The sequence below is a fragment of the Doryrhamphus excisus genome, chromosome 3 (assembly GCF_030265055.1).
Source record: "Doryrhamphus excisus isolate RoL2022-K1 chromosome 3, RoL_Dexc_1.0, whole genome shotgun sequence".
Lineage (NCBI taxonomy): Eukaryota > Metazoa > Chordata > Actinopteri > Syngnathiformes > Syngnathidae > Doryrhamphus > Doryrhamphus excisus.
Window position 1 is genome coordinate 30,196,766 of NC_080468.1, and position 17,355 is coordinate 30,214,120.

The 17,355-nt window shown below is 46.7% G+C and overlaps 1 protein-coding gene across 5 annotated transcripts in view; it reads left to right on the plus strand.

The window, feature by feature from the left end:
- Positions 1–1,440: 1,440 nt before the first annotated feature.
- The window catches only part of LOC131125851 (thyrotropin-releasing hormone-degrading ectoenzyme-like), a 30,250-nt gene continuing 14,335 nt past the window's right edge, over positions 1,441–17,355 (plus strand). The window contains exons 1-7 of one of the 5 annotated variants that reach the window (XM_058067775.1): positions 2,146–2,661; positions 2,825–3,438; positions 3,792–4,036; positions 5,013–5,286; positions 9,859–9,985; positions 13,964–14,118; positions 16,611–16,724. In XM_058067775.1, the coding sequence (XP_057923758.1) occupies positions 2,971–3,438; positions 3,792–4,036; positions 5,013–5,286; positions 9,859–9,985; positions 13,964–14,118; positions 16,611–16,724 (1,383 nt within the window). In that variant the 5' untranslated portion in view covers positions 2,146–2,661; positions 2,825–2,970. Of the gene's footprint in view, positions 1,556–2,145; positions 3,439–3,791; positions 4,037–5,012; positions 5,287–9,858; positions 9,986–13,963; positions 14,119–16,610; positions 16,725–17,355 lie in introns of those variants that run through there. The other 4 variants (XM_058067776.1, XM_058067779.1, XM_058067774.1 and 1 more) reach the window with 4 other exon arrangements.

Sequence of the window (17,355 nt, forward strand, 5' to 3'; positions counted from 1 at the left end):
CACCTGACGATTTCTCACGGCACACTTGTTTGCCGCGGCACGGTTGTTGAAAATCACTGGCTTAGTGTACTCCATTTGAAGAAAATGTCTTCACAGGAAACATACTGTTGTTGCCCTCAGCCTACTGGGCGTACCCACACTGCTATCAAATGAGACATCATCACTATAAAAGCAAGATGGTGGAGTTTGACCAAAAGCACTTTTCAAAAGAAATAGGCTGTTTCAGCTGATCAAAAGTTTAAGACCATTGCGGCAAAAATGAGAAAAAAACTCTCCAAAGCGGAGGAACACAAATATCTGAGTAGGACTCAGTAATGAGTAGCTCCACCGTTCTTGGTCATCACTCCGAAAATGTCTTTGGGCATGCTTGATGCGAGAGTTTCCAGGAGGCTATTGGGAACATTGGTCCAAGTGGTGAAGATGACGTCACTGTACATTAACTGTATTGAACTGTTGTATAATCTGTTTTATAATCTTCGCTTGCCATCCATACACAAATGTTCTCTATGGGATGTCAATCAGGGGAAGATGCGGATTAGTCCAAAAGATGGATGTTCTTCTCCCTGAAGAAGTTCTTGGTCAAGCCAGCATTGGGAACTGTAGCGTTGTCCTCTTGAAGAACCCAGCTGTTACCACACAGACCAGGGTCCTCGCTCATGTCACGATCGCCGTTTGATGACCCTGTACCACCTGTTCCACTGAATGAAAAAGATGGACCCCCCTCCATCGTGCCGAGTAGAAAACATCTCAGGTGGATCTCCTTGTCGTGCCAGTAACATCTGAAGCCATCTGGACTGCCAAGATTCCATTTTTCCTCATCAGAGAATAAAACTTGTTTCCACCTTCCAATGTCCCATGCTTGGTGCTCCCTGGCAAAGTCTAAACAGGCACTTTTGTGGCGTTGAAGGAGACCAGGTCTTTGGATTCCTTTTCCCACAGATGGCGTCTGACGGTTATTGTGCTGCAGTGGGCACCAGTAAGGGCCTTCATGTGGGTCCAGGACCGCCCCGTGTCTTGACGGACAGCCCATTGGATCCTCCGGCTCAATGCAGGTGTCATTTTTGGGGGTCTAACGCTTGACTCTTTAGTTCCGTAATGCTGAGAATCTTCCCTAAAAATGTAGGTTGACCATCTTACTGCGTCCAACCTCAGCATCAATGGCACGCTGCCAGAAGCCTGGCTTATGGAGCTCCACCATCCCACCACCTTGAAGAAGAAAAAGCTTCTTAGCTTTAGCCATCAGGAGGGCATGACCGTGTCAATGCCTGACAGAAAATAAGAATTGGGAACAGATTTTGGCTTTTATAGCCTGTGGTCTGAAAAACATCTTATTTTACTTTATTATTTTTGTTTGAAGTTCCAAATGTTTCAATAAGTCCCAGTCCCGGGGTACATATAGGCAAACAGCCATTCACACTCGCATTCATAGAGAGGCTGATGAACGAAAACATGTTTTAGCTACCTGTACTTAGCTCGCTGTACATCATTTACAGAGATGGACCTACACATTGAGACGTTCATGTCATGTCATTTGATGAATTGAATGAGAAATGAGGTTTGTACATTTTATTCTAAGAATGTCATTCTTGTTTCAAGAAACGAGCCAAACCAATGTTTTTTCACCCATATTTGAACGTTCGCGATCCCCGCTCCACGTATTTTTAATGCAAATGCTGACAGGCATGCTTCGTTGTTCACACATATATATCATAATGGCAATGTGAGTGTGTTTGAAATCCACGCTCCGGAGGCAGACTCTCCTCGCCGTCTTCCACCTTAATCCACTTGGCTCAAACACACCGCTAATTGGCAGTTGTGTGTGTATGCGTACGTGCACGTGCGTTGTGCCGTGCGGCCCTCTAGAGGCCGCATTGGTCCCTACAGCCATCTTGCTCGTTAGCAGTTAGCCAAGACGACCACTTTGTGACAGCTGGGAATCAAACAACAACCCCGTGACCAAAACATGACCTTCATTCTAGCACCATATGTGTACGTGTGCATGTGCATGTGCATGTGTATGTGCGTGTACGTGTACGTGTGTCATCAGTCAATAGATGTTTCCGGCGGGCGTCACGTGTCTGTGTCTCTGATTGGACGTTGCACCTCTCCAACACCAGGTGGCCACGCCTATATAAGTATAAGTGACTGATAGGTAAGCACCACGTGACTAGTTTTATTTTTTTTTTAAAGTCTAATCGCGTGATTAGTGTGGTTCAATTCAGCCGTAGCGCGTTGAAACATTTTTTTTCTTTCGAGCACGAGCTCAATCAGTGGGCTGTGTGTGCACGAGACCTCCTCCTCCTCTCTTCATCATCTTCGTCCTCCTCCTCCCTCCGCGTGCACGGAGGCTGAAAGCAGCGAGGAGCAGCACTCAGAAAGGTTCCTAAGGTTCCTCTGGTTCTGCAACAGACTTTGTCGTGCGTGGAAACGGACCTGCTGGATCTGCTGGAGCTCGAACGGAGCACCGACAGCTCGGCGGCGCCGAAACCCATAGCCGCTTTATCTCTCCGGGCTCACTTTGGTGTGTTCGGGATGTTCTGGTGGTGTCGGCTCGGTGGATCCGTATTACCGCGTTGGTTCGGCCTTTTCTGCGGAAATGAGAGTGGACTTTAGCGTGACGAAGGAAGCCATCAGCGGCCGATCATGGATGGACAACTCCACGTGAGGGAAACACTCACTTAAGTTAATGTTAATGTTAATGTTAATTGCCTCCTATCAATTAAAATGTAGTACAATTTATTACAGCTTCATCAATTAATCAATTTAATGTGTATCATAAATCTTACTGACATATATTAATCTATTTTTATATTTATATTCAAAGCAGACAAAAGCAGCTTTGATCCTTTGAGCTAAGACCGCTTCCTGGCGTCTGATTGGTCCTTTGAGTGCCCTCCAATGCGAGAGGGCCCGCCCCCAGTGAGAGCAGGTCAGAGGTCAAGTTGCCCATCTCCATGGGACTGAACGGCCATGCGCAACGGCCGTGGCCTCTCAGAGCAGTGGGCGGAGTCGGTAGCGGTGCGGCCCCGGACCAGCGAGCGTCACATGACCGTGCACAAGCGCCTGGTGCTCGCCTTCGCCCTGTCCATCCTCACCCTCATTGTGGTCACTGTGGTCGCCGTGGTGCTTGGCGTGCGCTTTGAGGAGTGCGTGGGCCCGGATGAGGCGCCGGTGGGGGCGGGGGATTCGGGTTCCCGGGGCCCGGGGGTGTCGCCCAAGTCGAACGGCAGCAGAGGGGAGAGGGTGTGGGACAGGGGGGAGGAGGAGGCGGGCCAACCATGGCGGAGGTCGCGTCTGCCGGGCTCGCTGAGGCCACGTCACTACGACATTGTCCTCGCCATTTGCATGGACAACTTCACCTTCTCTGGCGAGGTCAGCATCGACATCGAGTGCCTCAACACCACCAGAGTCATCGTGCTGCATGCGGACCGTCTCCAGGTACCCACCGTACGCCATGTTTGCTCCGACAGCACTTCCTTCTTCATCACTTTTGGTTTGGTCACATGGACAAAAATATTTATGGGGGTGTGGTCTGCACAGGCCTACCCCCTTCCACTGTTATCCTGTGTTATAGCATGTTGCTGCTATGGTTATTTTTGAGCTTCCTGGGGGGCTAATGATGCTGAAACATCCTAATTAGACCCCCAGGAGCATCTGGCTAATGTGACAGCAGCTTCGGTGAGGTCAAAGGTCAATTTCAGTCAGAGTAACACGCCCTCTGGCTGTGAAGGTCTTGTTATGTTGGTTAGCATTAGCGTTAGCAGTCACCGGTCACTTCCTGTCTCACCCAGGTGGAGCGTGTGTCTGTGACGACGGAGGGCGGGGCCGGCGGCCGTGCCGCCAGCAGGCCTGGGGGTGGAGCCATCCGCATCCACCGCCACTTCCCCTTCCCGGCCAATCAAATGTACGTGGTGGTCCTGCACCGAGAGCTAAAAGCTAACCGGAGCTACCGACTCAACATCACCTTCGACGCCGCTATCGAGGACGAGCTTCTGGGATTCTTCAGGAGCTCGTACATGCTGCAGGGCGAGAGGCAGTATGTGCACGTACACACACAGACACACACACACACACACACACACACACACACACAGTGGAGCTGCAGCAGGTGGTTGCTGTGGAAAAGGTCACACTTCACATCCACATCATTGATTACCTCTCACACACACACGCACACCCTATGTATTTATATATAAGTCTGCTGAAGCCTGGCAAAACACACTGATACATTTTTAGACTTGAAGGAAATCTTCTGATTAGTCAGGGCAGCAGCATCACGCCCATAAAAGGGCAACACTTCCTTGGTTGTAGTTTGGAATGAAGGATGTCGTTAGCATTAGCTGCTGCTGAATGCTAAGTGATGTATGTATAATAAATGTGCAGAGGAGAAGATTGAAGGTGCTTTATGTTCTCCTGCTGTGATGTTCCACATTAGTTCAGACCCTCAGTGGTCCTCGCTTCACTGCTGACTGCTCTTGTTTCGATACTGGATCAATACACACACACACACATATATAGTCCACACTGTCAGCTACAAACACCATTCTTATCAAGCGTGTTCACACATGTGGTGTGTGTGTGTGTGTGTGTTTTAGCTTGAGGATTAGCAGCGATGCGGCAGAAGCACAGCTTTTTTCACTACTTTTAGGTGACAAAATGAATCCTTGCCCACACAAACACACGCACACACACACTTGATGACGGAAGTGATCGCATGACACCAGAGCCTCAAATGAAATCAAATCTGCTACTTTTAGCTACTTTGTTCTGAATGGAACCTTCTCGGAGTCGTGATCCACCACTATGATGTTATTGATGCCCCTCCTCCGAAACCTGAGCCATGAAGCCCCACCCCTTTCTTGGCCGAGTCAGCAGCTTCCTCGTAAAGCTATAGCACGCACACACATTAGGATTCAAAGATGATCTTTTCTGTGTGATTTCCTCTCACCAAAGTCTCGTTCTTTCTTCCCCAGCCCTTGTTTGACCTCCACTTCCTGTTTATGCCCCCCCAGCTACCTGGCGGTGACCCAGTTCAGCCCGACGCATGCCAGGAAGGCCTTCCCATGCTTCGACGAGCCCGTCTACAAGGCCACCTTCTCGCTGAGCCTGCGTCATGACGCTCAGTACACGTCTTTGTCCAACATGCCTGTGGAGAGCAGCAGGCCGGCGGAGGACGGCCTGCTGACGCGGCGCTTCGCCCGCACGCCGCGCATGTCCACGTACTACCTGGCCTGGGCCGTGTGCAATTTCACCTACAGGGAGACACACAGCGACAGCGGCGTGACGGTGAGTCGCCATCTTAGCGTCGTGTGATGCGAAGCTGATGCGGGGAAGGCGAGTGTGGGTTCTTCACGGGTGAGGCTGAGCTTTGTTGTTGTTGTTGTTGTTTTGGGGCCGTCTTGAGAGATGAGCTCATCAAGTTCCTTCACGCGCGCGACTTCCTCCTCGGTCACAGCTGCGCTGCGTTAGCACTCGCCAAGCCACGCCAGCTGCGGCTCGTTGGTGGCGCTCCAAAGCGCTGATGTTTTTCTGCTGATTGTGTAGCGTCAGCGTCCATTTGCACTCTGACTTGTCAACACACAACTTGTATCAGTGACCACCCCCCCGCGCCCACAATACACACACACACACACAGACATATAATTTTATTGTAATACCAGGACAAGGACGTGCTCGACCTTGTTTCTCCTATGATTGTTTCTGTCAGTGTAATGACACCTCATCCATCTTCCCTCACACACACAAACCTGCCCTGGTGGTTGGAGCCTTGCCTTGGTGGAGGTCATGTTGCTACCAGAGCATGAATAGGGTCATGTGACCATTTCACTAAAGGTTTGCAGGGAGTGAGTGTGTTTGAGGAGGAAGTCTTCTCAGTAGCAGTATCACTCTCATATGCAATGTCTTGTTAGCGCCTGCAGGCAACCCTGTGTGTGTGTGTGTGTGTGTGTGTGTGTGTGTGTGTGTGTGCAGCATCAACAGAAGCAAAGCTGTGAGAGACAAACGACTTCATTATGTGACAAATGAATTGAATGATAAATCTCTTTTGTTCTCTTTTGTCAAGCTCTCGCTCTCTCTCACACACACACACACACACACACACACACACACAAACGTGCACTGTAGGAGGCAGGTTGGAGTACACAGGGGTGTCCAAATTTTTTCCAGTGAGGCTGACATGGTTTAAAATGAAAGGCTGCAAGGGCTGCTTTTGATATTATTATTATATATTTGATATTATTTACAAGCTATGCTAAGACGTTTTGTAGTTAAAAAAATGATATATTCATAAATCATCTCTGTTTCGTGGTGGGCAATGGCCATTTACAAGTCAAGAAATATTGAAAAAGTTATATGTTGTCTTGTGGTCACTGGGCATCATGACATTAGATGACTTTAACTTCCACACTGCATGGAGATATGCCGACATTCCGTGAAAAAAGGCTTCTCCTCTTGTTTCCGTGTGGAAGTGGTAAGTGCTCCTAACTACACACCATAACCCGCACAGAAAACTTTCTAGGAACTTCCAGAATCTGCACATATTCCAGCTGTATTTCCAAAACGGAATTTATTCCACCCACAGCCCGCCTCCGAGCATGCACTGGTCACACTCCCAAGTACTTCCGAACCACCGCAGAACCTCACTTGGTAATATGGTGGGTATAGGAGTGGATAATAAATGAATTAAGCTTTTGGAGAGCTACTTGAGAAGTGTTTAGGAGCTACTGGCAGCTCATGGTCTACTTGTTGGAGACCCCTGACTTACCGTGTATGAATCTAGGTCTGCATTTAATAAGTGTGGGCATCGTGTGTTCGACATGAATGCACCTTTCCCGGCAAGAGGGCGCTGCTTCTGGCTTCAGCAACAGTTTGGCAGATATTTCACGTTCATGTTTACAAACACAATCCCGTGTGAAATGTTGTTGACAGATGAAAATGTTTTTCTCTTGCCGGGAATCACCAACTCCAACCACTTTTGCTTTAGCTTTCCTCGTAGAAAGATTTCCTGGGAGCCATAGCTAAGAACCGTAAACAGCGAAGTAGAGCAGTGGGGTGGGCAGTCCTAGAGAGTATCTGGCCTACAGCACATGCCCATATATGGAAGCCCAGCTCCTTGTGATTTCACAGAGAGCCTGTGTTATGAAAAGCCATTCAGAGCCATTCCAAACTTCTTTCAGGGCTCACTTCCAAATGCGCAAACCTCATGATCTGAAACTTTGGCATGGTTTAACACTAGAATACAACATTGTAACTCCATTCATAGGTCAGAAAAATGGAAAAGCATCATAGGTCCCCTTGAAGTTTGGAGTGTAAAAGTAAGACTGTTGGGGTGTTATTTCATGTCTGCAGAGCTCTAATAATGTTAAAACCTGTGTTTGGAAAGTCATAAACAGCTTTCCTATGCTCAAACTGCAAAAATATTAAATGTATTAATATTGACTCACTTATCACTGATTGCTCTGGAAGCAACTTGCCCCCCCCCCCCCCTGCTTTTTTTTCTTTATCCACATATTTAAACTTTATTCTTAAATAATCTTCCTAAATGATGCTTTTATTCCATATTTGGACTTTATTGCCAACCCAATTTTCCCAAAACTTTATTGAGATTTGTTTGCTTATCATACTATTTTTTTCTCTCAATGTTTTGACTTTATTCTCGCAAAATTACTGATAATTATTATTTATAATAATTATTACTTATATAATAATAATAATATTATAACATATATATATAATTATTTTTTGGCTGTGATTGTTGTTTTTTTTATTATGTTTTTAAATAAAAAAATATATATAAATAAAAAAAGCAGTGCGCCACAAATGGTCCCAGGGCTGCACTTTGGATACTCCTGATACATCACAGTATATCATAGCAATACGGTGGATCCCTATATATTTGCTTTTCAGCATTCATATCCTCTCAAATTTGCAAATTTTTGGTCAAAAATGATTTTTTTTGGGGTGGAAAAACCCCCATTTGTGTGTTTTCTCTCTGAAATGTTGATCCAAAATGGTTGGATGTCAATGCCGGCGACGCAGGATGGCTTGGAGGGGGAGGAGTGAGCTGGTGTAGTGTCATGCAGGCTTCATTAGAGTGTGAAAAGCAGGTGTTTTTATGGCCGTTTCCACTTCCTGGAAACGACTTCCTAGTGTCAGCGTTTTCCATTGTAATTGTGGGCGTTGTGTGTTTACTGGTTAGTTGTTGACTTCTGACCCCTGTGAGTGGCATGTTGATGCTCTTGTCGGCTGTTTTCCTGGCTGTCGCAACGTAGACGTCCGATGCGGACACGTTGCCGCTATCAGTCACTAAACTGTCCATCAAAGCCAACGGCGCCAGGCGAGCGAGGGGAGATAAGTAAACGGGGTGCTTCAGCTTGACCTCTTGGCTTTAGTTGTGAAAATAAATCTCTAGGAGACACTGGTTGAGGGGCTTCTAAAAGGGCGGGGCTGGACGCAGTTCCATGTGTTGATTGGTGGACAGAGAATGCTCATTTCCTCAATGGCTACTGCTCTCGTCATCCTCACCGGAGCAATTGTCTCGAAGACAATCTCTGCTCAAGTGGAACGTCTCTTCACACTCAGGAAAGACAGAGACATCTTGTTGCCATGGCGACGATAAGTGACCTTTTAGTTTGCGATGAAGGCTTTCGATGTTGCGTTTCTCTCAATTTGCGCGCTTCCATCCTGACACTTAGCATTTTGCGTGCTTACTTGTGCACTTATGCACACAAAATGACAAGTGCTCAGTATAATATGCACAGGTAAGTGTGGAAGTCCATACTTATGCATACTTCTGCACTCCAAGTGCTCAGTGTAAGATAGAAAATGCTAAATGTAAGTATGCACTTATGCACATTTTCTTATGCACTCAAAATGTTATGTGTAAGTTTGGAAGTCTGTACAGTATGTGCTAAGTGTAAAATGCTAAATGTAAAATGATAAGTAAGTATGCACTACACACCTACCCTTACGTACGTATGTACTCAAAATGTTATGTGTAAGTATATACTTAAGTCTATACTTACCGCTCTTATGCATATTGATCCATTCGAAGCGCTCAGTGCAAAATGCAAAGTGTAAGTATGTATGCATGTATGCACTTGTGCACTCAGAATGCTAAGTGGTTGTATGTAAGTCCATACTTGTGCACTTATGCATACTCATGCACTCTAAATGCTAACTATACATTTGCAAATCCATACTTGTAAACTTATGCACTCAAAATGCTAAGTGTAAGTAGACACTTCCACAAATTATATGTGCACTCAAACTGTTACATGTAAGTATGGAAGTCCATACTAATGCACGTTATGCACACTGATGCATTCACAATGCTGAATATAAGTATGCATCTATGTACGTGTACTGTATATAGTACTTATACGCTCAAAATGTTAAGTGGATGTATGGAAGTCCATACAATCATGCTAAATGCTCGGTGTAAGTATGCACTGCACTCACTGCAATGTCAAGTCTAAGAATGGATGTCCATACTTAGGCATGTATACTAAATGTAAATATATGCAGCCATGTACTTCTGCATACTTGTGCAGTCAAATACTTCAGCGCTTCTGCATGATAGTATGAAGTATGGAAGTGCATGAATTGAGGCAGTTCTGTGGTTCATGTTCCATCACGGCAACAATGAGGCCAGTCACGTGACCAGGAAGTATGGATTATTGATCACCATGTGTGTTGCACATGTGGGCCACACATCTGCTCACATGATGCTCGCTGAGCGGAAGGCAGCGATGAGTCACATGGTGCTCGTCGACCTCGTAGCTTCCACATCTGGCTGCATTGTTGACGATGTGTCTTTATTGATGCCAGAGAAAGTTCACTCCTCTTCTCTTCCCTCAGATCCGTTTGTACGCACGTCCGGACGCCATTGCCAGCGGGGCGGGGGACTATGCGCTGCACATCACCAAGAGGCTGCTGGGATTCTACCAGGACTACTTCAAGGTCCAGTACTCGCTGCCTAAGCTAGGTAAGCAGCCTGGACATGTCCTCAGCTGGGCGTCACAGCAAAGTGGGCCCGCCTCTGTTGTGTGTGGTGGGCGGAGCCAAAGTGAGGACTGTGAGTCCAGACCGGGACGGTCTGTCCTGTTAGTCTGACGGGGGGTGACATTTATTTTCTGACCTTTAGGAGCGTCAGCTGTCAATCAGATCAGTCATGAGAGCAGTGGCCTGTTAGCATACTAACAGCGCGGCTGTCTTCGTTTGCCTCCTCAGACTTGACATCAGCAGATGTTAGCAGGTGTTGATGCTCTCCTCCATCTGTGTGCACGCACTTGTGCGCGCGTCGGCCATGTTCAGGCCCACGTCCGCACGAGCGAGCGCACTGATGTTGACATGCGGCCTCGGCCTGGCTCCTCTTTCTCGCTTGATGTGTGCGAGGTCCCAGAGCCGCCGGGCGCCATCTGTTGTCAGTCCGGCCGGCCTTCTCCCCCGAGGAGCACAGAGGGACCACATGGACTCCACTGTAGCGGCAACGCAAACCGTAGGAGTCAGCAAAGTCTCGTGATGGTAAACACCATGGAAACACGTTAGCATTCATAAACGCTCCAAATCAGACGGATACAATCATCATAACCATCAGGAATGTTGGCTGGGCGTCGGTGTCGTAACGAGCGAGCAGCTCGGCGGAGCGTGGCGGCTCAGGTGATCCGCCTGCCCGCACAATAGGAGTCAGAGTGTGTGAGAGCACGCCAAGTGGACTGATGTGTTCTGTAGAGTTCTGGCTCCATCTGGGATCCGCAGAGAAGCACAGACAGCGGCGCCCGAGGACTGGCGTGCACGCGCGCACACACACCTACATGCCGCCTTTACTCTTGTTGTCTGTCCGCCTTGGGCCGACACGCAACAACAGATGGACTTAAGCAAAACACACACACACTCAGAGCTGCGGGCCAGTCAGCTGTTTGCCTTTCTTAACCACATCAAAGATGGATCCGAACCAAAGCAAAGATGTTCTACTGCTACAAGTAGTACAACACATTTGGACGTTCTCATGTTGCTACTTTGCATAAAAGCTGGTGAAGACTTCTCCTCCACAGTGACAGCTGTAGGTGGACATCGGTAGCACCTCACACACTCAAGGGTTCAGATCTGGTTGACCTGTCTTGGCTCAGCATCTTTGCCATGGCAACGTCTCTGGTGACTGCCCATCTGCTGTGAAAGTCAATCAAAGTCAGCAAAGTGTGGAAGGTTCTACATAAAGTCTTCAACATGTCTTCAACTTGTCCAAATGAGGTCCCTGTTCAAGTCCACGTCCAAAAGAGTCGTCTTCAACACAGACGTGATGCGGAACAAGACGTGTCGGCGCCAATCGATCCTGCAGCGCTGGTTCGTGTCCTCCTGCACGGCCGAATGGACACATTAGGACACGTGCGCTGATCCAATTAGGACGTGTCAGAAAAACTTCCACTGTGGTCAGCCTGGACAATTAGAACCGCTTCTGCAGTTTTCTGTCATGTGATTCCTCCATGCTGATCCACACACATAAAGCAGGGTGTGTGGGGGGGTAAGCACGTCTCTGCGGGCCGTTCTCTTGGGATCGTCTGTGCGAGTTGAAAAAGGAAAGAAGAAGAAGAAGGCAGCAGCAGAAGGAAACAAAGAAGTAAAAGTGCGTCCATAGTTACACATCGTAGGAAAACAAAGACAAACCCATCAAACACCACTTTCACGCTAATCTTCCCAAAGTCACCAAACCACGCAGACATTACACTTTCAACGTATATGCTAACCACTACATGCTAATCATGCATGTTAACCACTACACGCTATCTACGCGAACTAACAATTACACTGTAATCATGCATGCTAACCTTCATGGAAACTACCACATGCTAACAATATTGCCAGCCTTACATTTTAACCACTACGTACATACTAACCATGGTTGTGAACCACTACATGCCAACCATGCATGCAAGTGACCACATGCCAGCAACATTGCTAACCACAGAAGCGAACATTCATGCTAACCACTACATCTTAACTATAGATGCCAACAATATATCTTAACCACACATGCTAACCACTACAAGCTAACCATGCATAACGGTAACTACAACATGCTAGAATGTTGCTAACTGTACTCTTACCATGCTTGCTAACCACTACATTTCAACCATACATGCTAACCACCACATACTAACATTGATGGAATCCACCATATGCTAACCAGTATATGCTAAAAATACATGGTAATCACTATATCTTAACGATGCATGCTAACCAACGCAAACTAATCATGCATGCTAACAACCACATCCCAGCAACATTGCTCACCACGTCATTCTAACCACTACATGCTGACAATATTGCTAACTACAACATTCTAACCAAGAATGCTAACCACTGCATGCTAACAATGTGTGCTAACCAGTACATCCTAACTATAGATAACCACAACCTCTTAAGCATAGCTGCTAAGCACCACAAGCTAACCATTTATACGACTAACTACAACATGTCAACTATTATATTCTAACCTTACATGTTAGCCATCGCATGCTAACATTGGTGGAAACCAGCACATTCTAACCATGCATGCTAACCCCAACATGCTACACTCCAGCATTATCCCCCAGGCAGCTGTCAGGTGTGTGCGCTCATCTCCCTTCCTAAAATAAGAGCTAATTGATGAGAGTGTGGTCTTTGTGTTGTGTCTGCAGGCTGCAGTCACACTTTCAGCTCACTTAAGATTATTAGAGACAGAAGTGGTTCAGCCTGGAGCCCCATGGACGCCACCGGACAGTACTTCAGCACACATCCTGGTAATGAGCCCCCTCGCAGGCCCCCGAGGACAAACCAGCATGAACTCCATGTCCTCTCTTCCACGGTCAAGTCCAATACGACTCTTACACCTTGCACACGGGGGTCAAAGCACACCCGGCTTGCAGACTTCGCAGCAGCGGAGAGGCTGTTGACAAAGCTATCTGCAGTCGTCGCAGCAACTGGGAGGCAAACACTTGAGCGAGACAGAAGGTGCGACGCCAGGAAGCAGATGGAGGGAACAATTTGTGGAAAAAGAATAGACACACAACAGCAACTTGATGACAACTCTCATTATGCATCATCAAACAGCTCCTTGCACCGCCCCCTGGTGGCTCCTCCTGGCAACACGTGTGACTCATGTTGGTCACGGTCCTCTGACTGTCCTTCACACACATGACAAAAATAGACCTTTCAGCTATTTTCAGCAACATGCCATTGTCACCTTGTGTGTGTGTGTGTGTGTGTGTGTGTGTGTGTGTGTGAGGTAGCTGGCTGTCTTTGTCTCCGTCACAAAGACTCAGAGAATGTGTGCACTTGTCTTCTTGTGCAGACAAGACGCCTCAGGCACCATTCAGGTGAATCACATGAGACCAAGCACGCTCTGAAAGTGTGTGTGTGTGTGTGTGTGTGTGTGTCACTGCAGTAAGATTGGTTTCACTTCAGTTCAGTCTTCAACGTCTAATTCCTTTAATGTCGCATTTGCATATTCCACCTTAAACCTCATTTGCATGTGCACCGCAAGTGAATGAGTTTCATTAACATATCCCGCCCGCTAGCCAATCAGCTGTCAGCGCCGGCTCAGTCGTGCGGGAAATTAACCAATCACACGTCTCCTCAGAGGCAAATGCCAGCTTGTGGTTGGCTGTGTGACAGAACTTTGTTTCCGTGGTAACTCAACTCTTGTTTGCTTTTTGTCACGCAGCGTTAGTGGTTAGTGCTACCGCTGGTTAGTCGCCGACGCCGCTGATTGACAGCTGGCGAAAGCGCTGCGGTAAAAAGTCGCTGGTGGAAATGTCATCATGACTTGGCTGAAAGATGGCGGTCGCGAAATCGTTTTTACCTTTATTGCTTCATTTTGCATTCTGGTCACGGTGGCTTTTTCATGACGCTTTAGCTGCTACATCCACTTCCTTCTCTGACGGGTGTCCACATCCTGGTTGACGGCCTGTCTTTTTGCCCTCAGACCTGCTGGCGGTGCCCAAGCATCCGTACGCCGCCATGGAGAACTGGGGCCTTAGCGTCTTTGTGGAGCAGAAGATCCTGCTGGACGCCGACGTGTCGTCCTCGTCCTACCGCATGGAGCTGACCATGGTGGTCATCCATGAGATCTGCCACCAGGTGAGGCCAAGACCCTTTGGCCCCGCCCAATATCTGGAAGCGAGGGGGGGGGGGGGGGGTGGGAACAGGAAGCAGAGGAGTGAGGGAGAACACCGTCATGGCAGACAGAAGCGGACAAGACAGAAAGAGAGCACAGTGCGCTAAAAAATGGCAACACGGTCTTCAACAAACCGATGGGGGTCATGGAAGTTGAAGGGAGGAGTCTCGCCGCGGGGAGACGCCATCTGACGCCATCTGCATCAAGACGGAGGCCCCAATCAGTCGGGACGTTGTTTGAGTCCACGCTTGTTCAGCTTGTTAACGAGCGTCTTTGCTGTCAACACATGCTGCCGTCTTTCTTGTCCTCCTGCCTGCCGTCTTTAATAAGACAGACAATCTGTTCCTCTTTCCTCTTCCTGTGTTTGCTTCTTTCCATCCTTTCTTCCCTTTCCTCCCTCTGTTCCCTTTCTTCCACTGGACCACGTTTGCTAGACTTCACACTCTCCTTCCTTCCTTTCTTCCTTCCTTTCTTTCTTCCTTTCTTTCTTTCCTTCTTTCTTCCTTATTTCTTTCCTTTGTTTCTTCCTTCCTTCATTCCTTCCTTATTTATTTCCGTCGTTCATTCCTTCATTCCTTCTTTCTTTCTTGTCCTTTCGTCTGTCATTTTTCTTCTTTATTGGCTTTATTCTTTATTCTTCTTTCTTTTCATTTTTTCTTTTCTTCTTCTTGTTTTCTTTCCTTCTTCCGTCTATTCACATTTCCTTCTTCCTAGTCGTATTTCTTCTTTCCTTTTCCTCTTTCTAGTTTTTCATTTTTTATTCTTTTCTTCATGTTCTTTCTTTCTTCTGTTTCTTTTTCCTTTGTTTATTTATTTCTTTATCTCATTTTTGTTATTTTCTCAATTTAGATTTGTTTTCCATTCTTGTATTTTATTCTTCCTCCTTTTTCTTTTATTTTTCATTCCTCATCTTCATCTTTTCTTTCTTCCCCATTGTTCCTTTTTCTTTTCCTATTCTTTCATTTTTTCTTTTCTTCGTCCTTCTTATTTTGTCTTTAGTGTTTTCTTGTCTTCATGTTTCCTTACTTCTCTCCTTGGTTACCTTCTACCTTCCCTCTTCTCTTCCAACTTCCTTCCCAGATGTTATCAATTTGTGACAAAGTGAAAGTGGACGTTAGCCACCGGGTGTGCTGACCATGCAGATCGGGAGTGCAAAGCGGAAGCGGCTCGGCTTAGCGACCGCTTCGGTGCGTCAGTGGCATCTTTCATCCACGAGAAATCATCCGGTGTCCCGAAATAGAAACGTTTCCTCCACGTACGGCTGTGATTGGTCGGCCGGCCAAAAGTAACTCAAAGTGTTTAAATGCCAAGTGGCGAGCCGCATCGTTAAAAATAATCATCTTGCTGTCGCTGCAATCAGCTGGAGGTGGGTCTTTAAGTATGGCCAGCACGTGCATGTGCACACCCACTCTGTTTGCAGGCACCCTCATTAGAAGCTGGCAGCACACCGTGCTCATGAATATTAATGAGCTCAGATGAGGAAGTGATGATGATGATGATGATGATGTAGCCCTTTATTCTTGTCACTTATACAGAAGTACGAGCGAAATAGTGCAATCATCCGTCCATACATATACAACATACTATGCAGTGAGACAAGGGGTGACGGGATGGGATGATTGGGCGATGAAGGGGGGGAAGACAACACTAGGAGAGGGGAGGGGAAAAAAACAACATTTCCAAACTAGACTCTTAAATGAAGGAGTACAGTGTGGGACTGTTAAAAAACCTCGGCATACAAATTGGCATACAAGTAAAAACATTGTTCACACACATAGACACAAGACCAGCGCCAGGGAAAATAGCCGACACGAGCAGCGGCCGGCCCAGCCATGGGGGGGGGGGTGCCTGCAACGCTTCCCCTGCCCAACATGGAGCTCAGTTCGCAGGGTGTTATTGCGATACATAGCAGTTGCCATGGAGAAGTCTGTGGTGGGCCAAGAAAAGAGAAACAACAGGTGTCCGTGAAGAAATAAACGAGGGTCAGAGCGTCCCGCTGCAGCAATCGTTTGGGAGAAGTTGTTTTCACAACACAACCTTGGTTAGCCGTGGTGGGGACGCTGAAATCCAGAATAAGAATATTGTTTGGGTTAGTTCGGGCAGCCACATTCCAATAGACCGGACCACCCTATTGTCCATTCTGGCCTCCCAGTTGATCCAACTGCTTTTGCAAAGCCGAAATCTTCACCAAGATGGCATCCTTGTTGTGATTGGCAGTCACAGTCAGTTTATACTTGTCAGAGACCAACTAGTTGTTTGCGGCATTCTTGGTTAGTTAGGTGTTACCATGGCAACGGTCAAAGACACACTAGTGAAGACCAGTGAGGACCTACGACCTTGTACTGGCTACGCTAAGGTCAACCAAAAATAGAAGGTCACGGAAATATCTGTAGCAGAGGAGCAGGGACTCTGTCATCACTTCCTGGTTGTAACGTGTTCCACGTGTGTGTACCAGTGGTTTGGTGACCTGGTGACCCCCATGTGGTGGGAGGACGTGTGGCTAAAGGAAGGCTTCGCCCACTTCTTCGAGTACGTCGGCACCGACTTCCTCTTCCCCAAGTGGAACATGGTAAGCACGCCTCCTCAAGCCACTTCATTAGGTACACCCACCACTCCAGACTAGTACTATTCTATAGCATATGTATTACTAATATACCAATAGTATGTATTGATAATAAACCTACAGTAGGTATTGATAATATACCTAGAGTAGGTATTGATAATGTACCCACAGTAGGTATTGATAATATACATACAGTAGGAATTGATAATATACCTACAGTATGTATTGATAATATACCTACAGTATGGATTAATAATGTACCTACATATGGATTGATAATATACCTACAATATGTATTAATAATATACCTAGAGTATGTATTGATAATGTACCTACAGTATGTAGTGATAATATACCTACAGTAGATATTGATAATATACCCACAGTATGTATTGATACTATACCCACAGTAGGTATTGATAGTATACCCACAATATGTATTGATAGTATACCTACAGTATGTCTTGATAATACACTACCTAAAGTATGTATTGATAATATACTACCTACAGTATGTATTGATAATATACCTACAGTAGGTATTGATCATATGCCTACATTATGTATTGATCATATACCTACTTTATGTATTGATAATATACCCACAGTATGTATTGATAATATACCTACAGTATGT